We start from the raw sequence: 24,327 nt of genomic DNA on the forward strand, positions 1-24,327 counted from the left end.
GTGTAAAGGGCTGCACTAGCAGAATCCAAACCAGAAGCAATCACTTGTCCCTCCCCCTCCCAACCTGTTCTGTAAGTAAACAAGGTTTTAATGATACACATATGAATAAAGCTCTCTCTCCATTGAATTCACAATTGGACTCAAAGTCCAATCCAAACTTTGTTCATATGCAAAAGGTATGCCAAAGGTGCCCAGGATCATAAGGTCAAGTACCACTCAAGACAGTCACCTCCATCAGGGTAAATAAGCAAGGTTGTTCTTTAGCATCATCCATATACCCTTTTTATTAAATAGAGAAGTGCCAGAACCAGATTTGCACTTTGGAAAGTTATCTGTGGGCTTTGTGTGGGGAGAGAGCAAGAACGGAGGCGATGTAGTGAGTGCTGTTCGTGCCCTGCCATGTACCCTCCTTATTCACCACTATACACTGAAGGCCTGTGACCCTCTGCCTTCTGACTGGCAGCATGCTCAGCCTGTACACAGTGCAGGACTTCTTGCCCCTGAGAGCAGCCATCAAGCGATGATGGGTGGAGAGGTGGTGGATAAATACCCCAGCTCCCTTGCCCATCAGTTGGGATGACTCTGAGGTATGTTCTATAATGTACCCCAGAGTTTTCCAGTAGAATGGAGCTCCAATGTCCTGCTGTGCTTGATAACACACCTTGTATTGGCTTCCTTCACTTCCCCTACTCAGTTCCCAGGTCTCCTGGGATCACCTGTAGAATAAATGATCTATACACAAATCCTTGTCTCAGGCCTCTGTTTCTAGGGGAACCCAAACGAAGACGTTCCCGTACCTCAGTGTAGAGACAGATAATGGGGGTCCAAAAGAAGCTGAAGTGGGAATGGAGAGGAGGGGATGGATATGAGCGATATTCACCCTGAGATTTAGGACTTTAGAACTGGTCAAATGGAGCACCAGAGAGAGGGGAGGGAAAAAAGACTCTACAAGTACTCTGGGTCTTGACCTTGAGCTCCTGGAGGGTGGCTAATGCCTTGAACTGAACAAGGGAATACATTTTGGGGTAAGAAAGTAAATCCAATTTCAAATATGTAGGAGAAAGTGGCATCTGGCTCTGTGATGTCATTTACAAGAGCGAAAGTACCAACTTTGCCAAAAGCATCTTTCCAACCTGCTTACCCTAGTGCTTGAAATTCTATATTACTCATTCCTTTGGCTTGCTTTTTCCAGAATCCAATTTTAAAATGCTCCTGAGATTATTGATATTTTTGTTATGTGTGATAATAGCATTGTGGTTATGTAGGAAAAAAACCTTTTTAACGGTTAGAAATACATGCTGAAGTATTTATGGGTAAAACAAAATACTGTCAGAGATTGCTTTAAAATAATCCAGCAAAACCAAAAGTGAAATGTATATGTCGGGGGATAGATAAAATGACATTGACAAAATATTTAAAATTGTAAAAGCTGAGGGATGAGTACATGGGGTTGGTTCATTACACGATTTCCTCTCCTTTTGTGTATATTTGAAGATTTCAATAATTAAAAAAAAAAATAGAAGTCACCCTGATATTTTAATGATGGTCCTGGGAGGATATCATATCCAACTGCCTTTACCACTTGTGAAAAAACTACCACAAAAGTGTATTTTAAAACTTTGGCCGGGGACTTCTATGGTGGTCCACTAGGTAAGACTCGGCACTCCCAATGCAGGGGGCCCAGGTTCGATCCCTGGTTGGGGAAGTAGATCCTGCATGCATGCTGCAACTAAGAGTCTGCATGCCGCAACTAAAGATCCCACATGCCACAACCAAGACTCAGTGCAGCCAAAATGAAAATAAATAAATAATAAAAAATAAATATTTTTTTAAAACACTTTGGCTGGATTTTATATTTTTTGAACATTTAGAAGAAAAGGGAGGCTGGTCTATTTAAGAAATAGACTTTTGATGGATGGAGAACCAAGATGGCGGAGTAGAAGGACGTACTCTCACTCCCTCTTGCAAGAACACCAGAATCACAACTAACTGCTGAACAATCATTGACCGGAACACACTGGAACTCACCAAAGAAAGATACCCCACATCCAAAGACAAAGGAGAAGCCACAATGAGACGGTAGGAGGGGGGCAATCACAACAAAATCAAATCCCATAACTGCTGGGTGGGTGACTCACAAACTGGAGAACACTTATATCACAGAAGTCCACCAACAGGAGTGAAGGTTCTGAGCCCCACATCAGGCTTCCCAACCTGGGGGTCCAGCAATGAGAGGAGGAATTCCTAAAGAATCAGACTTTGAAGGCTAGCAGGATTTGATTGCAGGACTCTGACAGGACTGGGGGAAACAGAGACTCCATTCTTGGAGGGCACACACAAAGTAGTGTGCACATCAGGACCCAGGGGAAGAAGCAGTGACCCCAGGGGAGACTGAACCAGACCTACCGGCTAGTGTTGGAGGGCCTCCTGCAGAGGCAGGGGGTGGCTGTGGCTCACCATGAGGACAAGGACACCAGCAACAGAAGTTCTGGGAAGTACTCCTTGGCGTGAGCCCTCTGAGAGTCTGCCATTAGCCCCACCAAAGAGCCAGGTAGGCTCCAGTGTTGAGTTGCCTCAGGCCAAACAACCAACAGGGAGGGAACCCAGCCCCACCCATCAGCAGACAAGCAGATTAAAGTTTTACTGAGCTCTGTCTACCAGAGCAACACCCAGCTCTACCCACCACCAGTCCCTCCCATCAGGAAGCTTGCTCAAGCCTCTTAGATAGCCTCATCCACCAAAGGGCAGACAGCAGAAGCAAGAAGAACTACAATCCTGCAGCCTGTGGAACAAAAACCACCTTCACAGAAAGATAGACTAGATGAAAAGGCAGAGGGCTATGTACCAGATGAAGGAACAAGATATAACCCCAGAAAAACAACTAAATGAAGTGGAGATAGGCAACCTTCCAGAAAAAGAATTCCGAACAATGAGAGTAAAGAAGATCCAGGCCCCTGGAAAAAGAATGGAAGCAAAGATCAAGAAGATGCAAGAAATGTTTAACAAAGACCTAGAAGAATTAAAGAACAAACAAACAGAGATGAACAATACAATAACTGAAATGAAAACTACACTAGAGGGCTTCCCTGGTGGCGCAGTGGTTGAGAGTCCGCCTGCTGATGCAGGGGACACGGGTTCGTGCCCCGGTCCGGGAAGATCCCACATACTGCGGAGCGGCTGGGCCCGTGAGACATGGCTGCTGAGCCTGCGCGTCTGGAGCCTGGGCTCCGCAGCGGGAGAGGCCACAACAGTGAGAGGCCTGTGTACCGCAAAAAAAAAAAAAAAAAAAAAACTACACTAGAAGGAATCAATAGCAGAATAACTGAGGCAGAAGAATGGATAAGTGACCTGGAAGACAGAATGGTGGAATTCACAGCTGTAGAACAGAATAAAGAAGAAAGAATGAAAAGAAATGAAGACAGCCTAAGAGATCTCTGGGACAACAGTAAATGCAACAACATTCACATTATAGGGGTCCCAGAAAAAGAAGAGAGACAGAAAGGACCAGAGAAAATATTTGAAGAGATTATAGTCGAAAACTGCCCTAACATGGGAAAGGAAATAGCCAACCAAGTCCAGGAAGCACAGAGAGTCCCATACAGGATAAATCCAAGGAGAAACACGCTGAGACACACAGTAATCAAATTGGTAAAAAGTAAAGATAAAGAAAAATTATTGAAGGCAGCAAGGGAAAAATAACAAATAACATACAAGGGAATTCCTCTAAGGTTAACAGCTGATTTCCCAGCAGAAACTCTACAAACCAGAAGGGAGTGGCATGATATACTTAAAGTGATGAAAGGGAAGAACCTACAACCAAGATTACTCTACCCAGCCAGGATCTCATTCATATTCGATGGAGAAATCAAAAGCTTTACAGACAAGCAAAAGCTAAGAGAATTCAGCACCACCGAACCAGCTCTACAACAAATGCTAAAGGAACTTCTCTAAGTGGGAAACACAAGAGAAGAAAAGGACCTACAAAAACAAACCCATAACAACTAAGAAAATGGTCATAGGAACATACATATCGATAATTACCTTAAACATGAATGGATTAAATGCTCCAACCAAAAGACATAGGCTTGCTGAATGGATACAAAAACAAGACCCATATATATGCTGTCTACAAGAGACCCACTTCGGACCTAGAGACACATACAGACTGAAAGTGAGGGGATCGAAAAAGATATTCCATGCAAATGGAAATCAAAAGAAAGCTGGAGTAGCAATACTCATATCAGATAAAATAGACTTTAAAATAAAGAATGTTACAAGAGACAAGGAAGGACACTCTTAATGATCAAGGGATCAATCCAAGAAGAAGATATAACAATTATAAATATATATGCACCCAACATAGGAGCACCTCAATACATAAGGCAACTGCTAACAGCTATAAAAGAGGAAATCACAGTAACACAGTAATAGTGGGGGACTTTAACACCTCATTTATGCCAATGGACAAATCATCCAAAATGAAAATAAATAAGGAAGCAGGAGCTTTAAATGACACAATAGACCAGACAAATTTAATTGATATTTATAGTACATTCCATCCCAAAACAGCAGATTACACTTTCTTCTCAAGTGCACACAGAACATTCTCCAGGATAGATCACATCTTGGGTCACAAATCAAGCCTCAGTAAATTTAAGAAAACTGAAATCATATCAAGCATCTTTTCTGACCACAACACTATGAGATTAGAAATGAATTACAGGGAAAAAAACGTAAAAAACACAAACACATGAAGGCTAAACAGTACGTTACTAAATAACCAAGAGATCACTGAAGAAATCAAAGAGGAAATCAAAAAATACCTGGAGACAAATGACAATGAAAACATGACGATCCAAAACCTATGGGATGTAGCAAAAGCAGTTCTAAAGGGAAGTTTATAGCTATATAAGCCTACCTCAAGAAACAAGAAAAATCTCAAATAAACAATCTAACCTTACCTAAAGGAACTAGAGAAAGAAGAACAAACAAAACCCAAAGTTAGCAGAAGGAAAGAAATCATAAAGATCAGAGCAGAAATAAATGAAAGAGAAACAAAGAAAACAATAGCAAAGATCAATAAAACTAAAAGCTGGTTCTTTGAGAAGATAAACAAAATTGATAAACCATTAGCCAGACTCATCAAGAAAAAGAGGGAGAGGACTCAAATCAGTAAAATTAGAAATGAAAAAGGAGAAGTTACAACAGACACCACAGAAATACAAAGCATCCTAAGACATTTCTCCAAAGAAGACATACAAATGGCCAAGACGCACATGAAAAGCTTCTCAACATCACTAATTATTAGAGAAATGCAAATCAAAACTACAATGAAGTATCACCTCACACCAGTTAGAATGGGCATCATCAGAAAATCTACAAACAGCAAATGCTGGAGAGGGTGAGGGGAAAAGGGAACCCTCTTGCATTGTTTGTGGGAATGTAAATTGATACAGCCACTATGGAGAACAGTATGGAGGGTCCTTAAAGAACTAAAAATAGAATTACCATATGACCCAGCAATCCCACTACTGGGCATATACCCAGAGAAAACCATAATTCAAAAAGACACATGCACCCCAATGTTCATTGCAGCACTGTTTACAATAGCCAGGTCATGGAAGCAACCTAAATGCCCATCGACAAGACGAATTGTTAAAGAAGCTGTGGTACATATATACAATGGAATATTACTCAGCCATAAAAAGGAATGAAATTGGGTCATTTGTTGAGACGTGGATGGATCAAGAGACTGTCATACAGAGTGAAGTAAGCCAGAAAGAGAAAAACAAATATCGTATATTAACGCATATATGTGGAACCTAGAAAAACAGTACAGATGAACCGGTTTGCAGGGCAGAAATTGAGACACAGATGTAGAGAACAAATGTATGGACACCAAGGGGGGAAAGCAGCTGGGAGGTGGGGGTGGCGGTGTGATGAATTTGGAGATTGGGATTGACATGTATACACTGATGTATATTAAATTGATGACTAATAAGAATCTGCTGTTTAAAAATATAAATAAAACAAAATTCAAAAAAAAAAAGCAAATAACTCCATGAATAAATGTAAAATGTTTAGAAAATTAGAGTTTATTTAAGTACTTATTTATAGTTTCTTTTTTTTTTTAAACCAACTTTAAGTTGGAATACAGGAGATAAGTAAATTATAATTACTTCCTCTTGTTGGAATTTTATGTATCCATAATATTATGGATATTATTATCCATAATAAAGACTACAGAAAAATGCTTACATAAAATCTTAAGTGAAAAAACAGCATACAGTATATCTATAGCATGATTACAATGTTTTAAAAACATCCTCTGCATGGAACAAAGTTTGAAAAAAATGACAAAAAATCTTGTGATTGTCCTGAGGTTGTAGAAATATAGATTCTTAAAAATATTTTGGGACTTCCCTGGTGGTGCAGTGGTTGAGAGTCCACCTGCCGATGCAGGGGACACGGGTTCGTGCCCCAGTCCGGGAAGGTCCCGCATGCCGGGTTGCAGTTGGGCCTGTGAGCCATGGCCGCTGAGCCTGCGCGTCCGGAGCCTGTGCTCCTCAACGGGAGAAGCCACAACAGTGAGAGGCCCGCAAAAAAAAAAATTTTGTTTTTGATTTTTCTTTCTATCTTAAAATTTTCCTATAATGAAATGTATTTGGAATGGAAAAAATGTTAAAAAATAAACCAAAGAACTATATATAAAACTATCCATGTTTAATCCAGGGTAATGAAGATGCTAATAGGAATAAAAGAAGCTAAAGATATTTAGTTTCGCGTTGAGAACATAAATATAATTTGGCAGGAAATTTGAGCAAGTGATGGTAAGTTATATCTTAGCTGCCCTCAGCTATTTACAAGTGAAGTAACCTCATCACTGGGCCTCCATACATTTTGCTTGATCAAGGTGACTATAAAACATTGAGAAGATCTGTTCACCTGAAGATCACACTAATGGTAACAGAATATAGTGCTAGCAATAGGTCTCTCTCTAGACCTCAGGAGCTTAAATTTGTATGCCAACACTTTTCGTTAGCCATCTCGCTGGCATTTTTTTTTTTTTTGAAAATGTTGGGGGTAGGAGTTTATTAATTAATTAATTAATTATTGCTGTGTTGGGTCTTCGTTTCTGTGCGAGGGCTTTCTCTAGTTGTGGCAAGTGGGGGCCACTCTTCATCGCAGTGCGCGGGCCTCTCACTATCGCGGCCTCTCTTGTTGCAGAGCACAGGGCTCCAGATACGCAAGCTCAGTAGTTGTGGCTCACGGGCCTAGTTGCTCCGCGGCATGTGGGATCTTCCCGGACCCAGGGCTCAAACCCGTGCCCCCTGCATTATCAGGCAGATTCTCAACCACTGTGCCACCAGGGAAGCCCTCGCTGGAACTTTTAAGAAGTCATAAGAGTTAGACTCTGTTTCAGGGGCCCTGACAGTCTTTCAAGGGCCAGACTGATGCTGCATTTTAGAAAGCTAGAGTCTACCTGGGCAAAAATGTGAACTATATCTTTTAGCTGGAGAGAGAACTTCTCTCCAAGACTATTAAACCAAAGCTGTACTGCACCCACCCACAATATCTACAGAGCTCTTTCCCAGCGAGGAGTAGTTCCTGCGAGGTAACTCCAAAATTGAAACATTGGCTGTCATTTGGAAACATGAAATTTAGTCGCTTTCTTGAAGAGGCTTTTACTAAAGCCTAAGAAAAGATACATGAACAATTTCATTATGATCTATTCAGGACTAGAGCGGGCTGTGCACAGGTTCTGAGCCAGGCTCTTCAGGGGACGTGTAGAACAGGAAACCAAACTTGTTCTTAAAGAGAGGGAGAGAAAAACAACCATAACATTGCCTGTAATAACAAGTAGAATAAAAAAAGTAGTAAACATACTTAAGGAAGAGAAAAATCACTTCTACTTGGATGTTTTATGGAAAGGTTTCCAGAAAATTGGACATTTGAAGTGGACTTTGATGGACATAATATTTCAGTCGGCCACAGACAGCAGGGAGGGCACAGAGTGGCACTGATGGAGGGAATAATATCATCAAGCAAAGGAAAAAGTGAAAAAGGGGCAACGTTTTCTGTTCCAAATTTTTTAAAAATGCAAGAGGCTCTATAAACCAAGGGCCCTAGGAGTTGTGGCTCAGTCTATGGCTGTGCTTTGTTTTGCTGAGCATAGACGCAGAGGCAGGTAGAGGATGAGGTAGCTTGGCTAGAGGGGCTCCCAGAGCAGACTTTGCAGGGGGAAAAAGAAGAGGGATGAGACACCTCCAAGCTGTTGTAGAAATAAGAACTAGGGGGGAAAGCAGAGATGTTAAAAGGGCATTGTTAGGGCATTTTGCTTTGTGATGTACCCCCTCCTCTGTAACTACACAAAATCTTCAGTAAAAGTCTACATTACTGGACAATGGTTTTTTACTTGAATTTTTAATTTGGGGTTGGGGGCACAAGGGGGAGAGGTGATGAGTATGGCGTATGGGGTGGAAATGAGGATGGGATGAAAGCAGAGGCATCAAGAAGGGTGTAGGCATGTTTGGTTAATATATTCTCTTTGAAGTGAAGAAAGACAACTGGTCATTTATTCATTCATCACTGCTATGATGTGCCAGGCAGTGTGCTAGTGTTGGAATGGAGGCTGAGACAAGCCTGATGTAGTCCTGGTCTTCAAAGAGCCTACATTCTTATGTGGGGGGTGAGGAGAGACAGGGATTAACTAAATAATACAAAATGTGAAGTTAGGATTGTAGTTAGTGCTGTAAAGGAGAGGTCTATAGTGCTATGAAAGCTCATAGGAGAATTTGACCTTGTTGGTTACTTACGGGAATATAGAATTGAGTGAGTTCTGAAGGATGAATAGGAGTGTAGAGTATAATGTTTAAGGCAGAGTGAAAAGTAGGTGCAAAGGCCCTGTGGAAGGAAAGAACTGAAGAGAGGCCAGTGTGGCTGGAGCACAGACAGTGATGGGGGAGCATGGAGCCAAGTGTAGCTGAAGAGGTAGGAAGCAGACCTCACTGGATCTTGAAGTTATGCAAGACTTTAATTAGGAGAGATAGGACAACAGATATTTTAAAAGATCACTCTGGCTGCTGTGTGGGAAAAAAAAAAATGAAAGTGTGGCAAGTGTGCACATATATAAGAAAACCAACTAGGAGGCTATTGCCTTTCCCAAGCAAAAGATGATGGTAGGGCAGAACTTTATCCCAAGAAGAAAGCATGACATAGCCTCAGCTAAGAGTATTAACCCTCTTTTATGTTAAATTGACAACTTGCAAGAAACTGTCACCTTACACTTTGTAGGAAACTTATTGTTCCTTTCAAGTACAAATATGTCCTTATGTAAGTGACTTTAGTAGTAAGAACAGATATATGACGAGGATGAAAAGACTGTCTCTGAAGAAGAAGAATGCAAAATGTAATATTCATAAGCTTTTGTTTAGGTCTACGTGACAGATGTGTTTCTAAGTGTACTGTATATTTTAAGCAGAAATCTTTCTTTTTTCCTGGTTGGTTTGTATACAGCTCAATAAGTGGATGGAGTGAGCGAACCATTATGTGTGAACTGCTTTGTCTTTATGGTAAAAACAATTCACAGATGCATGCACATCAAAATGTTTTCATACCACCTTCAATTCACCCTGTGTATTCTAATTTCACTCAAGGAGAAATGAACAAACCACAATGGCATTGGAAGATTATAACACAACTCTATGTTAGAAATAGACCAAGTAGACAAAGATGAATAAAGATATGAGAGATCCAAAGCACACAATTAACAAGCTTGATCTAACCTTGCACTCAATGAATACAGAATATACATTCTTTTAAAGTTCACATGGAACTATTATAAAAATGACTATGTACACACAGGAAATATAGCCAATATTTTATAATAACCTTTATAAATGGAATATAACCTTTAAAATAAATGGAATATAACCTTTAAAAATTGTGAATCATTATACTCTACACCTGTAACTTATATAATATTGTACAGCAACTATACTTCAATTAAAAAATGACTATGTGTGGGACTTCCCTGGTGGTGCAGTGGTTAGGAATCCGCCTGCCAATGCAGGGGACACAGGTTTGATCCCTAGTCCAGGAAGATCCCACATGCCGTGGAGCAACTAAGCCTGTGTGCCACAACTACTGAGCCTGTGCTCTAGAGCCTGCGAACCACAACTACTGAAACCCGCACGCCTAGAGCCCGTGCACTGCAACGAGAGATGCCACTGCAATGAGAAGCCCATGCACTGCTTCAAAGAGTAGCCCCCACTCGCCGCAACTAGAGAAAGCTCGTGTGCAGCAATGAAGACCCAACCCAGCCAAAAATAAAAAAATAATAATAATAATAAATTTTTAAAAATCACTTAAAAAATGTGTGATTACAAGGGTGTGTTCACTTTGTAATAACTCATTGAACAGCATATGTACGATTAATGCATTTTTCTATATGTAGGTTACATTTAAAAAAAAATGGTGTGTTAGAAACAAAACAAACTGAACAAAAAACTCATCACATATGAAGTCCCAAAGGGCTAATATTATACAAAGTTCTCTGACAATAATGCTGTTAAACTAGAAATTAACATTAAAAAGACAGACAAAACAAAACATCTTTTGCATTTCTAAATAACTAATGGGTTGAGGAAAAAAACATAATGGAAATTATGAAATACTCAGAGCTACATGACAATGAAAATACTAATAAAAGCTTGTAGAGATGTAGCTAAAATGAAAATGTACAGAATTACATGCATAAAAATTATAAAACACATACAAACAAAAATAAATGAGATAAGCATTCTGCTTAAGAAGCTGGAAGAAGAACATTGGAGTACTCTCAAGAAAAATAGAAGAAAAAAGTATAAGAGGAAAAATTACTGATTAGAGATAATTTTAAAAATTAAAAATAGGTTCTTGAAAAGATAAGGTAGACAGAACTCTAGCAGCATTGAGGAAGAAAAATAAGGAGCAATAAATAAATAGTAATAGAAGCAAAAAGAGGATCATAATTATAAAAGACAATGGAGACTGAAAAGATCATAAGATGAGAAACTCTATGGCAATAAGTTTAAAGAAAGATATTTGAGAAAATGTAAATTACAATAAATGATTCCAGAAGAAAACCTGAACAAACCAACAATCATTACAGAAATTGAATTGATAGCCAAAAGTCTCTCTTGAAAAAATATAGAAGACTCAGACAGTTTTATTAGATAATTTACTAAGCTTTCAAGAATTATAGTTCCTGTCTTGTACAAACCGTTTTGGAGAGTTAAAAGAAAAAAAAAGAAGGAAATCTATCCAACTCATTTCGTTTAAATATATTACCAAAAGTACATAAGAACAAAATAAGAGCCAATTCATTTGTAAACATAAATAGTAAAATTCTATAAAAAATGCTCATAAATTTAATTCATCAATATATTGAAAAACACATGACCATGAAGTAGAGTTACTTCCAGAATGCAAAATGACAACACATCAGAAAAACCTACCGAGGTTCTCTGTCTTTTTTAACAAATTAACAGAGAAAAAACATATAGATCAAGAAATGTGGGCTTCCCTGGTGGCGCGGTGGTTGAGAGTCCGCCTGCCGATGCAGGGGACATGGGTTCGTGCCCCAGTCCGGGGGGATTCCACATGCCGCGGAGCGGCTGGGCCTGTGAGCCATGGCCGCTGAGCCTGCGTGTCCGGAGCCTGTGCTCCGCAGCGGGAGAGGCCACAGCAGTGAGAGGCCCGCGTACCGCAAAAAAAAAAAAAAGAAATGTGGAAATAGCATTTGATCAATTAAACAATCATTCATTATTTTAAAAAACTTTTGCCAAGAAATAAAAGGGAACTTTATTAACCTGATAGAGCGCTTCTACCAACCCCACGGCAAACACATTTAATGGTGAACTAACAGAAGATTTCCTATTAGAACTGGGAACAAGATAGGATTTTACTATTATATTGTCCTGGAGGTCCTAGCTAATGCAATGAGAGGAAAAAAAGAAGTATAAAACTTGGAACAGAAAAGGCAAGACTGCTATTTTCACAAGATATGACTGACTACACAGAACAATTGAAAAGAATATATAGAAAAGCTAATAGGACTGGTAAAAAGTTCAATAAGGGTACTGGTTCCAAGATTAGCATACCAACATCACATCAATAATATTACCATATAACAGCAATAACCATTTAGAAAATATAATAGGAAAAATAAACAATTAACAATAGCAATGAAATCTATAATGTAGCAGGAGTTAATCTAAAAGAAGAGGCCAGAATTCTTTATAGAGAAAGTTACAAAACATGATTGAAGGAAATAAAAGACCTAACTAATGAATGGGAAGATACAATATTATAAGGATGTTTGTTCTCAGGTCAAGCTATAACTTTAGTGCAATTCCAATAAAAATCCCAATGGATTATTTTTTTTCATGGAACTTGATAGCTTAATACTAAAATTCTTCTGAAAGAGAAAAGGAAAAAAAAGTTGCTAAGACAATTGTGAACTATAATAAAATGGAGAGATTTGCCCCATGAAATATCAAGACTTATTAAAAAGCTATGGTAGAAACAAGTAGAAAGTGATGTATGTTTGTAAGAGGCTGTGTAGTCTCAAAGTGTCTTCTGGATACAATCTGCTTCTGAAGATAGTAGTTCTATGTGAGTCTTTTCCAAATACCATAAGCTTCTTTGACCTAGGTGTATCTGTTAGGGATACAGAAAAACAGTTGTGTAATCTTATTCATGACTAATTTGGACAGTGCCCAAGTCAAAGAGCCACAGATGAGTTGGATACAATGAAAGCCAACCTCCCATGTAGAGCTTTGGGGCAATCTAAATTGAATAGTGTCAAACTGACTCAATAATATCCTTTTTTAAAGGAAGAGTTAACACTAGGTAATAAACAAAGGGAAAGTGGGATCCGTGAGCTTAGGTGAGACTCTGAAAACTCTGGAGTATTTTTCTTATTCTCCCTTGGAACTGCTGTTCGTTTCAGTTTTGGAAGACAAGTTCCCAGGGTAGCTATGTGAAACAAGAGATGACTTTCCTTGCTACCCCCATGTTCCTGGATCTCCTTGCAAATAAATTAATTCACAAAGCACTCTGAGTCTCTTCCTTGCAGCCTTAACAAGACTGACAAACAGGAAGATCCAGGTTTGATGGGATTTGAAGTTTATATAATTTGGGGGAGAAGGAGGGGAGAAAAAAATCTTTGAGAAAAAAAGATTCAATGATGACTAGAAGAACATTCTACAAATTAGCTTCTAGTTCTGTTTATTTCAAACCTTGTTCTCTTCCTCTACCCTCATTATTTCCAGGGCCAGGCTTCACAGGACAAGTTTATATCACAGTACAAACTCTGATCCTGAACCTTCATGGCACACTAGGTGATGGCAGTATCCCTGGAAGCCATCCTGTACCTGGATGGCTAGCAATAACTTAACTCCACCTGGCATAGATGTGAATCAAATAAATATATCTTACTAAACCCCAATTTTTGTTGGTAAGGTCCCCCAAATATCTAAGGCCACCGCAATACCACCCAACAGGAGAAAAATATGATAGAAGGGGGAAGTCAGAGAGGAGAGACACAGCAGTCTTAGGCAATTGTGATTCAAATAGCTTACATTTTCTAATTTTACAAAAACAGAATGACCATGCGAACACATTTTTAGGGTCCTTACCAGGGTAGTGGAGAGGGCTCCTGTAAAGAGGGGACCTTTCATTAGCTTGAGAGTATATCCTTTGCTAACATTCAATGTTAGGACAAGATTTTAAAAAATAATAGTAATAGAGAATACTCACTAAATGTCAAATGCTGTTAATCACTGATTAATTAAATCTCTGGGCATTGGGTTTATTTTCAACCCAAAGTGAAGAGTTTATTCCCAAATATACATATGATCCTACTCAATTAAGAGAAGGAATGTTCTTCATATTGTTGCAAGCTGGAACTTATCTGCTTCTTACAGTTTCTGTATTCACCTGTCCGTCTTCTGTTCCCTGAAACCCTGCCCCATTTATATAGCTTAACCACCCCTGCATATATGCACTTCTCTCCTTCTACACTTCACCACTTCATTCCCCCTCTTCCGACCAAGTACAGATACATGTATTTAGTCCCTGTAATCCAATAAATTCTCATAAATTCTATTAGGAGATTTCTTAGAGAAGTAAAAATCTTCAAAACATGAAATATACATTGATGATATGACCACCTGTGAAACTGCTGCTCACTGAAATTATTCCATCTGCTAACTCTAGTGCCTACATTCACCCCATCAAAGTCTTGGTCATCCATTTGGAAATATCCAGTTCTCGAATGCAATAGAAATCTATTGCAAATCTTGCAAAAGATGTGGAATTTCATGAAATTGATGAAAGTGATGTTGGTGAACTGCTAGAGCCACATGCAAAGTTACTAATACAGGAGGATCTTACAGCTGGACCAGGTAACAAATGAAAAAGAGAAAAATGAATAAGAATGATGATAACATCAGTGCTTCAGAAGGAAATAATCTGGTTTCAAAGGACAAAGCCCTCCAGCACTTTTGCAAATATAACCCTGCTGCAAAAAATCAAATGTAGTGAAGCATAATGAGCTACATAAAAATAATGTCCCCACAAATTAACACCTGATTTATCAGAATTAGCACACAGTTGTAATTGTGACCTAAAATGTATTAAATACAAGATAAGTTCATTTTCATAATTGGTTGCACCGTTTCAAGCTAAAGTCCCAATCAAGTCTTTTTCTTTCACTATAGAATCTAGGTCTCCATCTTAAATAGATTCATTCTAAGATGGCCTTTTCTGGGAAAAGGAAGACCTCTTATATTCATCTCTATGTTCCCCAAACATGCAATATTGTAAGAATCCCTTCAAGAAATTGTAAAAAATACTGACTCCTGGGTTTCCCTGAAGACCAGTTCTGAAACTACAAGAGCAGAACAAAACCTAGGACTTCATATTTTTAACAGTTATCTGAAGGGATCCTTATGATAATTAAGCAAATGTGCAGGAACTTCCCTGGTGGCGCAGTGGTTAAGAGTCCGCATGCCAACGCAGGGGACACGGGTTCGAGCCGTGGTCAGGGAAGATCCCATGTGCCGTGGAGCAACTAAGCCCGCGAGCCACAACTACTGAGCCTGTGCTCTAGAGCCCATGAGCCACAACTACTGAGCCCACGTGCCACAACTACTGAGACCCGCGTGCCTAGAGCCCACGCTCTGCAACAAGAGAAGCCACCACAGTGAGAAGCCAACGCACCACAACAAAGAGTAGACCCCACTCGCCGCGAAACCGGACAAAAACCTTCGTGCACAGCAACAAAGACTCAACGCGGCCAAAAATAAATAAATAAATGAATAAATGACCTCATTAAAAAAAAAAAGCAAATGTGGAGATAATCCCCTTAACTCATCCAAAACGAAATGATGAAGTTTCTTCTCTCTGTCTCTCTCTCTCCCTCTCTTAAACTTAAAAAGTCTCTTTTTTTTTAACTTTGTCGGTTGGCTTGTACTCAATGTACTCCTTTCGTTTTTCTTTTCTTTTCTTTTTTAACATGCCCTTCTTCCTTGATCAGTGTCTAATCTATTAACAAAAGGTTTTTGAAACTATCAAAGTAGTCTTTAGAATTTTCAACTTGCTCCTGCTTTTCATTTTATTTTCTTAATATGTTTAAACACCTCAGAAAAAAACAGAACTTCTCCCCCCCACTCCTTTAAAATGGAGTGTGAGTGATTTGTCTCAAGTTTCTTTTTTCTATATTCCCTCAGCCTGCATTCTCCTGAGCCCACTTTGCTACTATATTCATTTGATCATTAAACTGCTTTGCAAATATTATCATATTCTGTCTGTTCTTTCTGTACTGCCTGATTGTCAGCTTCTCAGAGACAAACATCTTGTCCTTCATTTCTTCTGTTGTTTCTTGCACTGAGCCTGGAAGATTGACTGACTAGTGTGCAGTGTGCTTCATGCGGCGAGTGCTTAATAAATATTTTAAAACAGTATTAAAATGTTCAGTAAATTTGACAGTAGTGCTGCTCCTCATCACTTCAAGCGCTAACACTTTCTAGGTCCCTTCTCTGCCTAGTAACCATTTCCCAACATACCTACATGTCCCCAGACGCTTCACCCAAGCTGATCCAGCATTCCCTGTCTGAGTTATGGAAATACTGTTTACATGTTTTCCCCTAAGGAGCGTCTGACTGGTACCCAAAGACCCTGCCATACAATTTGAAGTTGCCCTTTTTCTGTGGTGATAGTGGGGAAAGGAGAAGGACAGTAGGGGTGGAGAAGGTTTCCTTTTAGGTTACACTCCTTGTTTCCCAAAATTATCTTTCACAGCAAGACACAGTGCCCTTATGCTTATTTTCATATCTCTAAGGATGTTTTTTATTCTTAGCACCTGAAGAGTGCTAGGGATTTTACATAAGAGGTTTTAGTATTTTAACTAAGATATTGTTTCTTTGCGAGGTTTATACAATACCATTTTTTTCTGACCTATAGTCAGGCAGGGAACACTTCTAACATCATTCTCCTATTAAACATTATTTCACGCCAATGAAAAATACTCTTCTGCTTATGTTGTATGGATCTAATATGGTAACGCACAGAAAAGCTAATTTTCTTTTTCTTGGAAGAGAAATTGTGCCTTGCAAAGTATGTTGGCATCTATTAATTATTTATTTTAATCCTCACAACAGTTTTGCTACGTGGATAGAATAGGGGTCATTATCTCCGGGATAAGGAAGAGGAAACTCCGAGAAGTTAAGTGACATGTCACAAGTCGCAGAGATGAACCCACACTGAATCAGAATTCCACAGTCAATCCCATTTTCAGTCTCTGCCTGCTCAACTTCACATAATAAGCTCTGTATTTCAGTAGAGATAACGCTGCTAGGAAGGAGCAACAAGCGTTAGATTTGGAGGCGGGTAGGGGAAGGAGGGGGGTGGGGGAAGGCGAGGAAAGTACCTTGAGCCTGCGCAGGTCGCCACTAGGGGGCCAGGACCGTGAGGAAGGTTGAGGAAAGAGGCTGAACTTCTTACTAAACTCCATCTTCAACCTCTGGCTAACGCGCAGGCGCACTGCCTTAGGACGAAGGTCAGACCGAAGAGGGCGGGCCTCGGATCGCGCAGGCGCAGTTGTGCGCCGGGTCGCCAAGATGTCGTTCCCCGAGCACAAGACGTCGCGCCTGGCGACCCTGCCCACTACCCTCGACCCAGCTGAATACGACATATCTCCGGAAACTCGGAAGGCACAAGCCGAGCGTTTGGCCATAAGATCCCGGCTTAAACGGGAGTACCTGCTTCAGTACAACGACCCCAGCCGTCATGGGGTCATCGTGAGTGAGGGGCCAGCGGGTGGGAATCGAGGGGCCAGAGTCGGGACGGTCCCGTCGGGCTGGGCAGCTCAGACCTGACAAGGGGAATCACGCCGCGGAGCGGTCACCGTTCCCGAAGAGTATTTTAGACACGGATCCTCTTCCAGGCCTAGAGAGCAGGCCAGTTCATCAGCCCTTTGACCTTGGGTAGAGAGCTCGGTGGTCAAGAGGACGGGTTCTGGATTCACACCATGCTGGGTTTGAGTCTTGGCTTGATCATTTCCCGCCTGAGTGATTTTGAAAAAGTTGTTCAACTCTGTTGCTTAGCCTCGGTTTTCCTGTCTGAAAAATGGGGATAATATAGTACTTCCTATCTTATGAGGCTGTTAGGAGGATTAAATGAGATGAGGCACGTGACCGGCCAGCACAGTGCCTGGCTTGTGATGAGTGTTCAGGAAATATGGGGTGTGTGTGTATTTTTTTTAAAGATGTTTTCCACTTTTCAGTTCACATTTATAGCAATACTGCTCTCTTCTGAAGGGAATATAGTGATTTTTCGGTTTATATCTTTTAAAGACCCAAACACCCTACAGCTTGCTGAAGCTTTGGGCTTTGGAGTCAAACGCCAAGGCACTATGTACTAGCAAACTATATGACTTTGTGCAATATTCCTAAGCCTTCTGGACCTTAGTTTTCTAATTTTCATATATGGAAATGGTAGTACATTCTTTATAGAATCGTTGTGAGGTTAAATGAGATAGTCTGTGTAACATTCCCGGCACATAATACATGCACAGTAAACTGATAGCTATTATTATTTAAGAAGTGTGCTTTTAGATTAAAAAAGAAAAAAGACTTTTCCCAACAGTTGCATTGGTGTTCTGTAGGAATGTTAGGAAGTTGTGAGAATTGAAAGAAACTTACAGTGTGCCAGGCACTATTGAAACTCTTTCTGAATGATATTCAAATATCACAGCTATTCAAAGAGTTAAGCTCTATTACTATCCCCATTTTACAGATGAGAAAGACTACATGGGAAGGACAAGTATGTCATAGAGAGATATACGTTAGCAAGTGATAGAGCAGAATTTGAACCGTAGTCTGTATAACCCAAAGCATCTCTTAACCATTTGGCTATATTGTCTTCAGCCAGAACCTCATTTACTTGGGAGAAGGTGAGGACAGAGACATTGATTGTATACATACTCACACGATTGGGTTTGATGTGCTAGATAGTAAGATGTAGTAAAAAAAAAAAAAAAGACAGAGAGAGACTTTGAGTCAGACAGAGCTGAGGTTTAAACTCCAGATTTTCTTTTTTCCAGTTCTGTGACCCAGGGCAGTTATAGTTTTGCTGTGTAAAAGAGGTTTTACACCAGCCTCACTGGTGGTTCTGTTAAGTAAATGAGGGCCTGACAATTATATATTGAGCAATACATGGAAATTCTTTGCCTAATGTCTAAGAATGATTGATTTAGTGAATAAATAATTGTTCAGGGTCCTCTTTTAGATACTGCAGTAACAGTGGAGAAGAAAACAGGCAAAGACTCCTGTCCTCATAAAGCTTTCTTTCCAGAGGGAAGACAAGTAATAAGTTAAAAAATTAAATCATTTAGTATGTTAAGTAATGGGAAGTGATAAGAAGAAAAATAAAGCAAGGAAGGGGATTAGGAGTGTGTGTATGTAGTAGAGAGGGAAAGCAACTGCAGTTTTAGAAAGGCACAGGGAAAGGCCTCACTTGGAAGGTGACATTGAAGATCTCAGAGAAGTGAGGGGAGGGAGCTAGCCATTCAGCTCTCTGGGAAAGTAGCATTTTAGTCAGCGGGGACAGCAAATACGAGGGTCCTTCGACAGGAGTGTGCCTGGTTAATCCCCAAAATACTGAAGAGACCATTGTGACTAACATGGAGAAAGGTGAGAGCAGAGTAGGAAGAGATGAGATGGGAAAGTTACCTGGGACTAGATCACACCAAGCCTCATAGGCCATTGAAAGAACTTTTCTGAGTCGGGTGTCCCATAATCAGGACTTACTTTTTTTTTTTTTTTTTTTTTGCGATACGCGGGCCTCTCACTGTTGTGGCCTCTCCCGTTGTGGAGCACAGGCTCCGGACGCACAGGCTCAGCAGCCATGGCTCACGGGCCCAGCCGCTCCGCGGCATGTGGGATCTTCCCAGACCGGGGCATGAACCCATGTCCCCTGCATCGGCAGGCAGACTCTCAACCACTGTGCCACCAGGGAAGCCCAGGACTTACATTTTAACAACATCTCTGGCTGCTTAGTAGAAAAGAGACTATGGGGGAGCAAAAGCAGGAGCAGGGAGACTAGTTAGGAGCCTTTTGCAGTAATCTAATTTCTTAGTTGATGGTGGCTACAAGGTTGGTGACAGTGGAGTTGGTAAGAAGTGGTCCGTTCTGGTTATGTATTGAAAGTAGAGCCAATCAGGTTAGCTGGCAGATTGGATATGTGGTGTAAGAGAAAGAGAGGACTCAAGGATAACTCCAAGGTTTTTGACTGAAGTGAAGAATGAAGTTGCCTTTTACCAAGATAGGGAAGAGTGTGAAAGGATCAGGGATGAAGGTGGAATGGCATATTGGCAAATCAGTTTGGGATACATCATGTTTGGCATCACATTTGCCAATTAGACAATATGTCAGCATTGAGCAGGGAGTGGGATATTATGTCTGCAGTTCAGGGTACAGGTCTAGGGCTGGAGGCATAGTTTTGGGGAGTCATCAGCCTATAGGTGGATATTTAAAACCATGTGACTAGAGATTATCAAGGGAGTGAATGTAGATAGGAAAGACCCACAAGGTCTGAGGTCCTATATTAAGAGACTGGGGAGATAAGGAGGAAGAGAGCCAAAGAGACTAAGAGGGAATGGCCAGAGAGTTAGGAGGAAAGCCAAGCTGGTGTGTGCCCTTGAAGCTAAGTGAAGAAATGATTTCAAGAAGTGGTGTTCATAAGCTTCGCTGGTGGCGCAGTGGTTGAGAACCTGCCTGCCAACGCAGGGGACACAGGTTCGAGCCCTGGTCTGGGAAGATCCCACATGACGCGGAGCAACTAAGCCCGTGCACCACAACTACTGAGCCCATGCGCCGTAACTACTGAGGCCCACGCGCCTAGAGCCCATGCTCTGCAACAAGAGAAACCACCACAATGAGAAGCCCACACACTGTAACCAAGAGTGGCCCCCGCCCGCCGCAACTAGAGAAAGCCCGTGCCGCGTGCAGCAACAAAGACCCAGCGCAGCCAAAAATAAAAAAATAAAATAAATAAATTAAAAAAAAAAGTGGTGTTCACCATATCACATGCTGCTGATAGTCCTTTGGATGTGGAGTGGTGTCAAGGAAGGAGAACTGTCTCCCACGGCAGGTGTTTTGGAACCTCTTTCAACAACAGTACCTAGTTCAATGAACTATGGTCATGGAGCTGTTGGTATTTTTATGAAATGAAATGTCTGTTTCTGGAAGACAGATCTGGCAGATATTAGGTGTAGAGAGGTGACTGGTAGAGAATTCTGGCATGAGTCATTCAAATGCATTAATAGCAGGAAGGGATAGATACAAGAATAGATAGATGTATTTATCCTTTCAGGTATAGAGCTCAAATGTCCCCTTGAACCTGTATCTTGTGTCTTCACCTTCTTTACTGTCTCTGCAAAGAGTTTGACAAACAGTTTGATTTAAAATGTTACTGTGAAAGATCCAGTTTAATTATTTATGTCCTACCAATCATGACTTCTTGGCGTTGGTTAAAACCTTGAATGTTCTCCTCACAGCTTAGTATTAAAGTTTTAAAGCTGATTTCATTTGCTTATTTTTATCTATCAGTTAACTGGAGCAAATAATTTTGTAAAATCATTAGGGTATTTAGCTAATTAAATTTAATTACGTATTTGGGGTAGATTTGCTATTTTTACATAGTTATTCTAGTATAAATATATTAAAATTGACAGTTACTTTTTTCTTAACCAAGACAATCTGATTATTTTTCTTTAACAACTTTGTCCTTTCAAAAAACTATTTTAATAATGTGAAATGTAATAATTTTGCTCTTAAAATACCAGCCAAGTCAGCCTAAAAAATGTAAAGTTCAGAGTTAGCCTACTTCTGTCTTCCTCTTCCTGCAGTTTAGTTGTAGCCTGGAGAGACCAGTGTGGGCATAGCATTAGAAAAGGTCCTGGAAACAAAGTTCACAGTATGATAGAGCATATGAAATCTGTTTGTCCTCATTGGAAATACTGTGTGGTTCTGTTTGTCATACTTCAAGAAAGACAGTGACGCCAAAAACAATCCAGAAAAGAATAGAAAAAAATGATTTTAAAAAAAGTGCCTTCTCTGACAGCTTAAAATGATTAGGATTCTTAAATCTTAAATAAATAGGAAGCTGAAGGATGAGTCTTTTAAATTCTGAACAGGATCATCAGAGAATTATTCAACAAATACTGGAAATGAAAGATCTTCTTTGAAGCTATTTAGGAATATTCGGGGTATACCCTTAACTGTAGAAGAGAACAAAGGGCATCTCTTGTGCTTCTCCACAAAAGTCCTGATGAGATTGTTTCTTAGTGTAGAACTTAATTTCCTGTATCTTTTGTTTTCATTCATTTTAGGAAGATCCTGCCTTGATTCGTTGGACCTATGCAAGATCAGCAAATGTCTATCCCAATTTCAGACCCACTCCCAAGACCTCACTTTTAGGAGCTCTGTTTGGAATTGGGCCCCTCCTCTTCTGGTATTATGTTTTCAAAACCGACAGAGTAAGTATTAGGACCTTGTGTTTGGTATCTGTGTGATAGGTTCCCTCTGTGCTGGCTGCAGCTCTCTCTCTTGATAATTCCCATCTTGTCTTTCTACTCTTCCTTCAGTTCCTCTTTTATCTTTATTCCTTTCCAACTGAGTTAAAACAGGAAGTTTCAATTATATGTTTAGTTTTATTGCTTTATTGTTTCAACTCATATAGAAATATACTTTCTTATAAACTACGATTGTCTCTGGGTCTTTCAAATTTAATTTAATGGCTACTCTAGAATTTAAAATAATGAATTGGTCACTTTAAATATCTAAGACTTGAACTTAGCTCATGAAAGAGTTTTCCTGATGTGTTTTATTTATTTACTTTTGTTTTCCTGGTGTGTTTTAGATTAGGTAAGGAAATTATATTATGTATATTAAGCAAGAGAATATAGAAATAACTTAAAAAGTTAATTTCTTTTTTCTCATTGGATGTACAGAAGTTAAACTTTTCTATTCTGATTAATCTTTAGATGTTATCTTTGCAAATTTTTATATTTATTTTGTTTGCTTTTAAAAGAGATGTTTATTGGGTTAAGTATTAGCAGAATACATATATCACTTAGTATGCTCCCTGTCTGCATGAATTCCAGTTTTGTTGGTCACATTTTGTGAATTAATGTTAAAATATGTTAATACTCCAACAACAGAAAAGCCAAAGCAGCCTGTGGTGGGGCTCACTGCCATCAGAGGCCTGGGTATGTGACTGCACAGAAAGCCAAGCTAATCTTTGACACTAGACCACTCTGATACTAGGTCCCCAACCCCAGCCCCCAGGCCTCATGTTCCCATCTACACTGGAGCCCACCCGTGTAGCACTGCTTTAAACTGGCCAGTCCACTCTCCTGGAGTGTATATATTTTGATTATCTGATAAATTATTGCTTAACAGAAAGGTAGGCCACACTTACCTAGAAGGTATTTACATTTTGCTTTCAGTGTATGCTATTTAGTGGGGTAATATAATTCTACTTACTAAAATTTAGGTGTTTTTCAATAGGAGTGTTTTCTTATTGTCCCTTTATTTCTTCAGATTATTACTTCCTCACTCATACTCTGTAGGCTTTAGACAATAGGGGATTGTAATTAGGCTGGGAGTGTTTCATTTCTGGTTTTTAGAGCTATACCATGAATTGTGCCAGAATGCATTGTTTTTAATGTACTTTTTTCTTTTCTGTCTATACAGGATAGGAAAGAAAAACTTATCCGGGAAGGAAAATTGGATCGAACATTTAACATCTCATATTAAGTCTGGCAATGATGACTATATGTACTTTTGTTTAAATGAATCTATTAATCATTAAAAAGATTCAACAAACATTTGCTGGACATTGTAGAATCCCTACTTTGTAAGAGTTCACAGTTTAATGAAGAAACAGATTCATGTTCATTCATTCAGTCATTCAGCAAATGAGTGTCTACTATGAGCCAGGCATTGTGCTATTGTGCTGAGAATATAGTGATCAACAGGACAACTTAGGCCCTGTGCTTAATGAGTACACACTCTGACAACTGTTCATTCAACAGTTATTATTTAAGTGCTTATTATGTATCTGGTACTACTTAAAACCTAAGCTGTCATCTGGCTCCAGCCCCAGTGGTAAATTCAGCAGAACAGTTACAACCTTGTGGTTTAAAAAAAAAAGATAGCGATTCAGGAAAGTGATGTTGGCAAGCTGATGAAGAAGCAGTTCTGTCTAGGGAGATGGCATTTGATTTAGGCTCTGAAGACCACAGGGGCTGACAGAGCAAATAGGAGCCCAAAAGGGCAAGGTGTGTTGGCTATGGCTAGATTGGGGGCCGCTGTTGGGTGAGAAGACAGGGAGGGGGAAGGCCATGCTGAAGAACAGATAAAATGGTATAGAGCATGGGCTTTGCAGGTCAGATCTGGGCTAGAATCTTAGCTTGAGTTTAGCAGTTGGAATACCAGGCCCCCCTCTCATCATCTATGGCCTGGAGATAGTAATGCCTACTACCTCATAAGGTCATAAAGATGAAAATGAAGTAACAGTATTGCTCAATAAAAGCTGCCCCATGCTTTGTAGTTTAGTCTTGAAACAGTAGGGTGACAATTTCATCTATGAAGACAAAGTAAAATCCAGTGCTATAGGAAGAACAGCATGCTCTGTGGGCCTGGCTTACATGAGTATATTGCTTTTAACTTTCAGAGCATATTCACAACTATTGTCTCATTTGATCCTTGTATGAGC

At 39.9% G+C, this 24,327-nt stretch overlaps 1 protein-coding gene and 1 long non-coding RNA gene across 2 annotated transcripts in view; one reads left to right on the forward strand and one right to left on the reverse strand.

The window, feature by feature from the left end:
• LOC115853983 (uncharacterized) overlaps positions 1-17,083 on the reverse strand; it is a 30,186-nt gene extending 13,103 nt beyond the window's left edge. The window contains exon 1 of the long non-coding RNA XR_009563711.1: positions 16,976-17,083. This is a non-coding gene — a long non-coding RNA (uncharacterized lncRNA). The remainder of the gene's footprint in view (positions 1-16,975) is intronic.
• Positions 17,084-17,117: 34 nt separating this feature from the next.
• Positions 17,118-23,437, forward strand: NDUFB4 (NADH:ubiquinone oxidoreductase subunit B4). Its single transcript, XM_030857701.2, has 3 exons — positions 17,118-17,345; positions 21,938-22,084; positions 23,304-23,437. The coding sequence occupies exons 1-3, from the start codon at positions 17,166-17,168 to the stop codon at positions 23,364-23,366; spliced, it is 390 nt and encodes a 129-aa protein (XP_030713561.1). The 5' UTR covers positions 17,118-17,165; the 3' UTR covers positions 23,367-23,437.
• The last annotated feature ends 890 nt before the right edge of the window (positions 23,438-24,327 follow it).

This window comes from Globicephala melas, chromosome 4 (genome assembly GCF_963455315.2).
Source record: "Globicephala melas chromosome 4, mGloMel1.2, whole genome shotgun sequence".
Lineage (NCBI taxonomy): Eukaryota > Metazoa > Chordata > Mammalia > Artiodactyla > Delphinidae > Globicephala > Globicephala melas.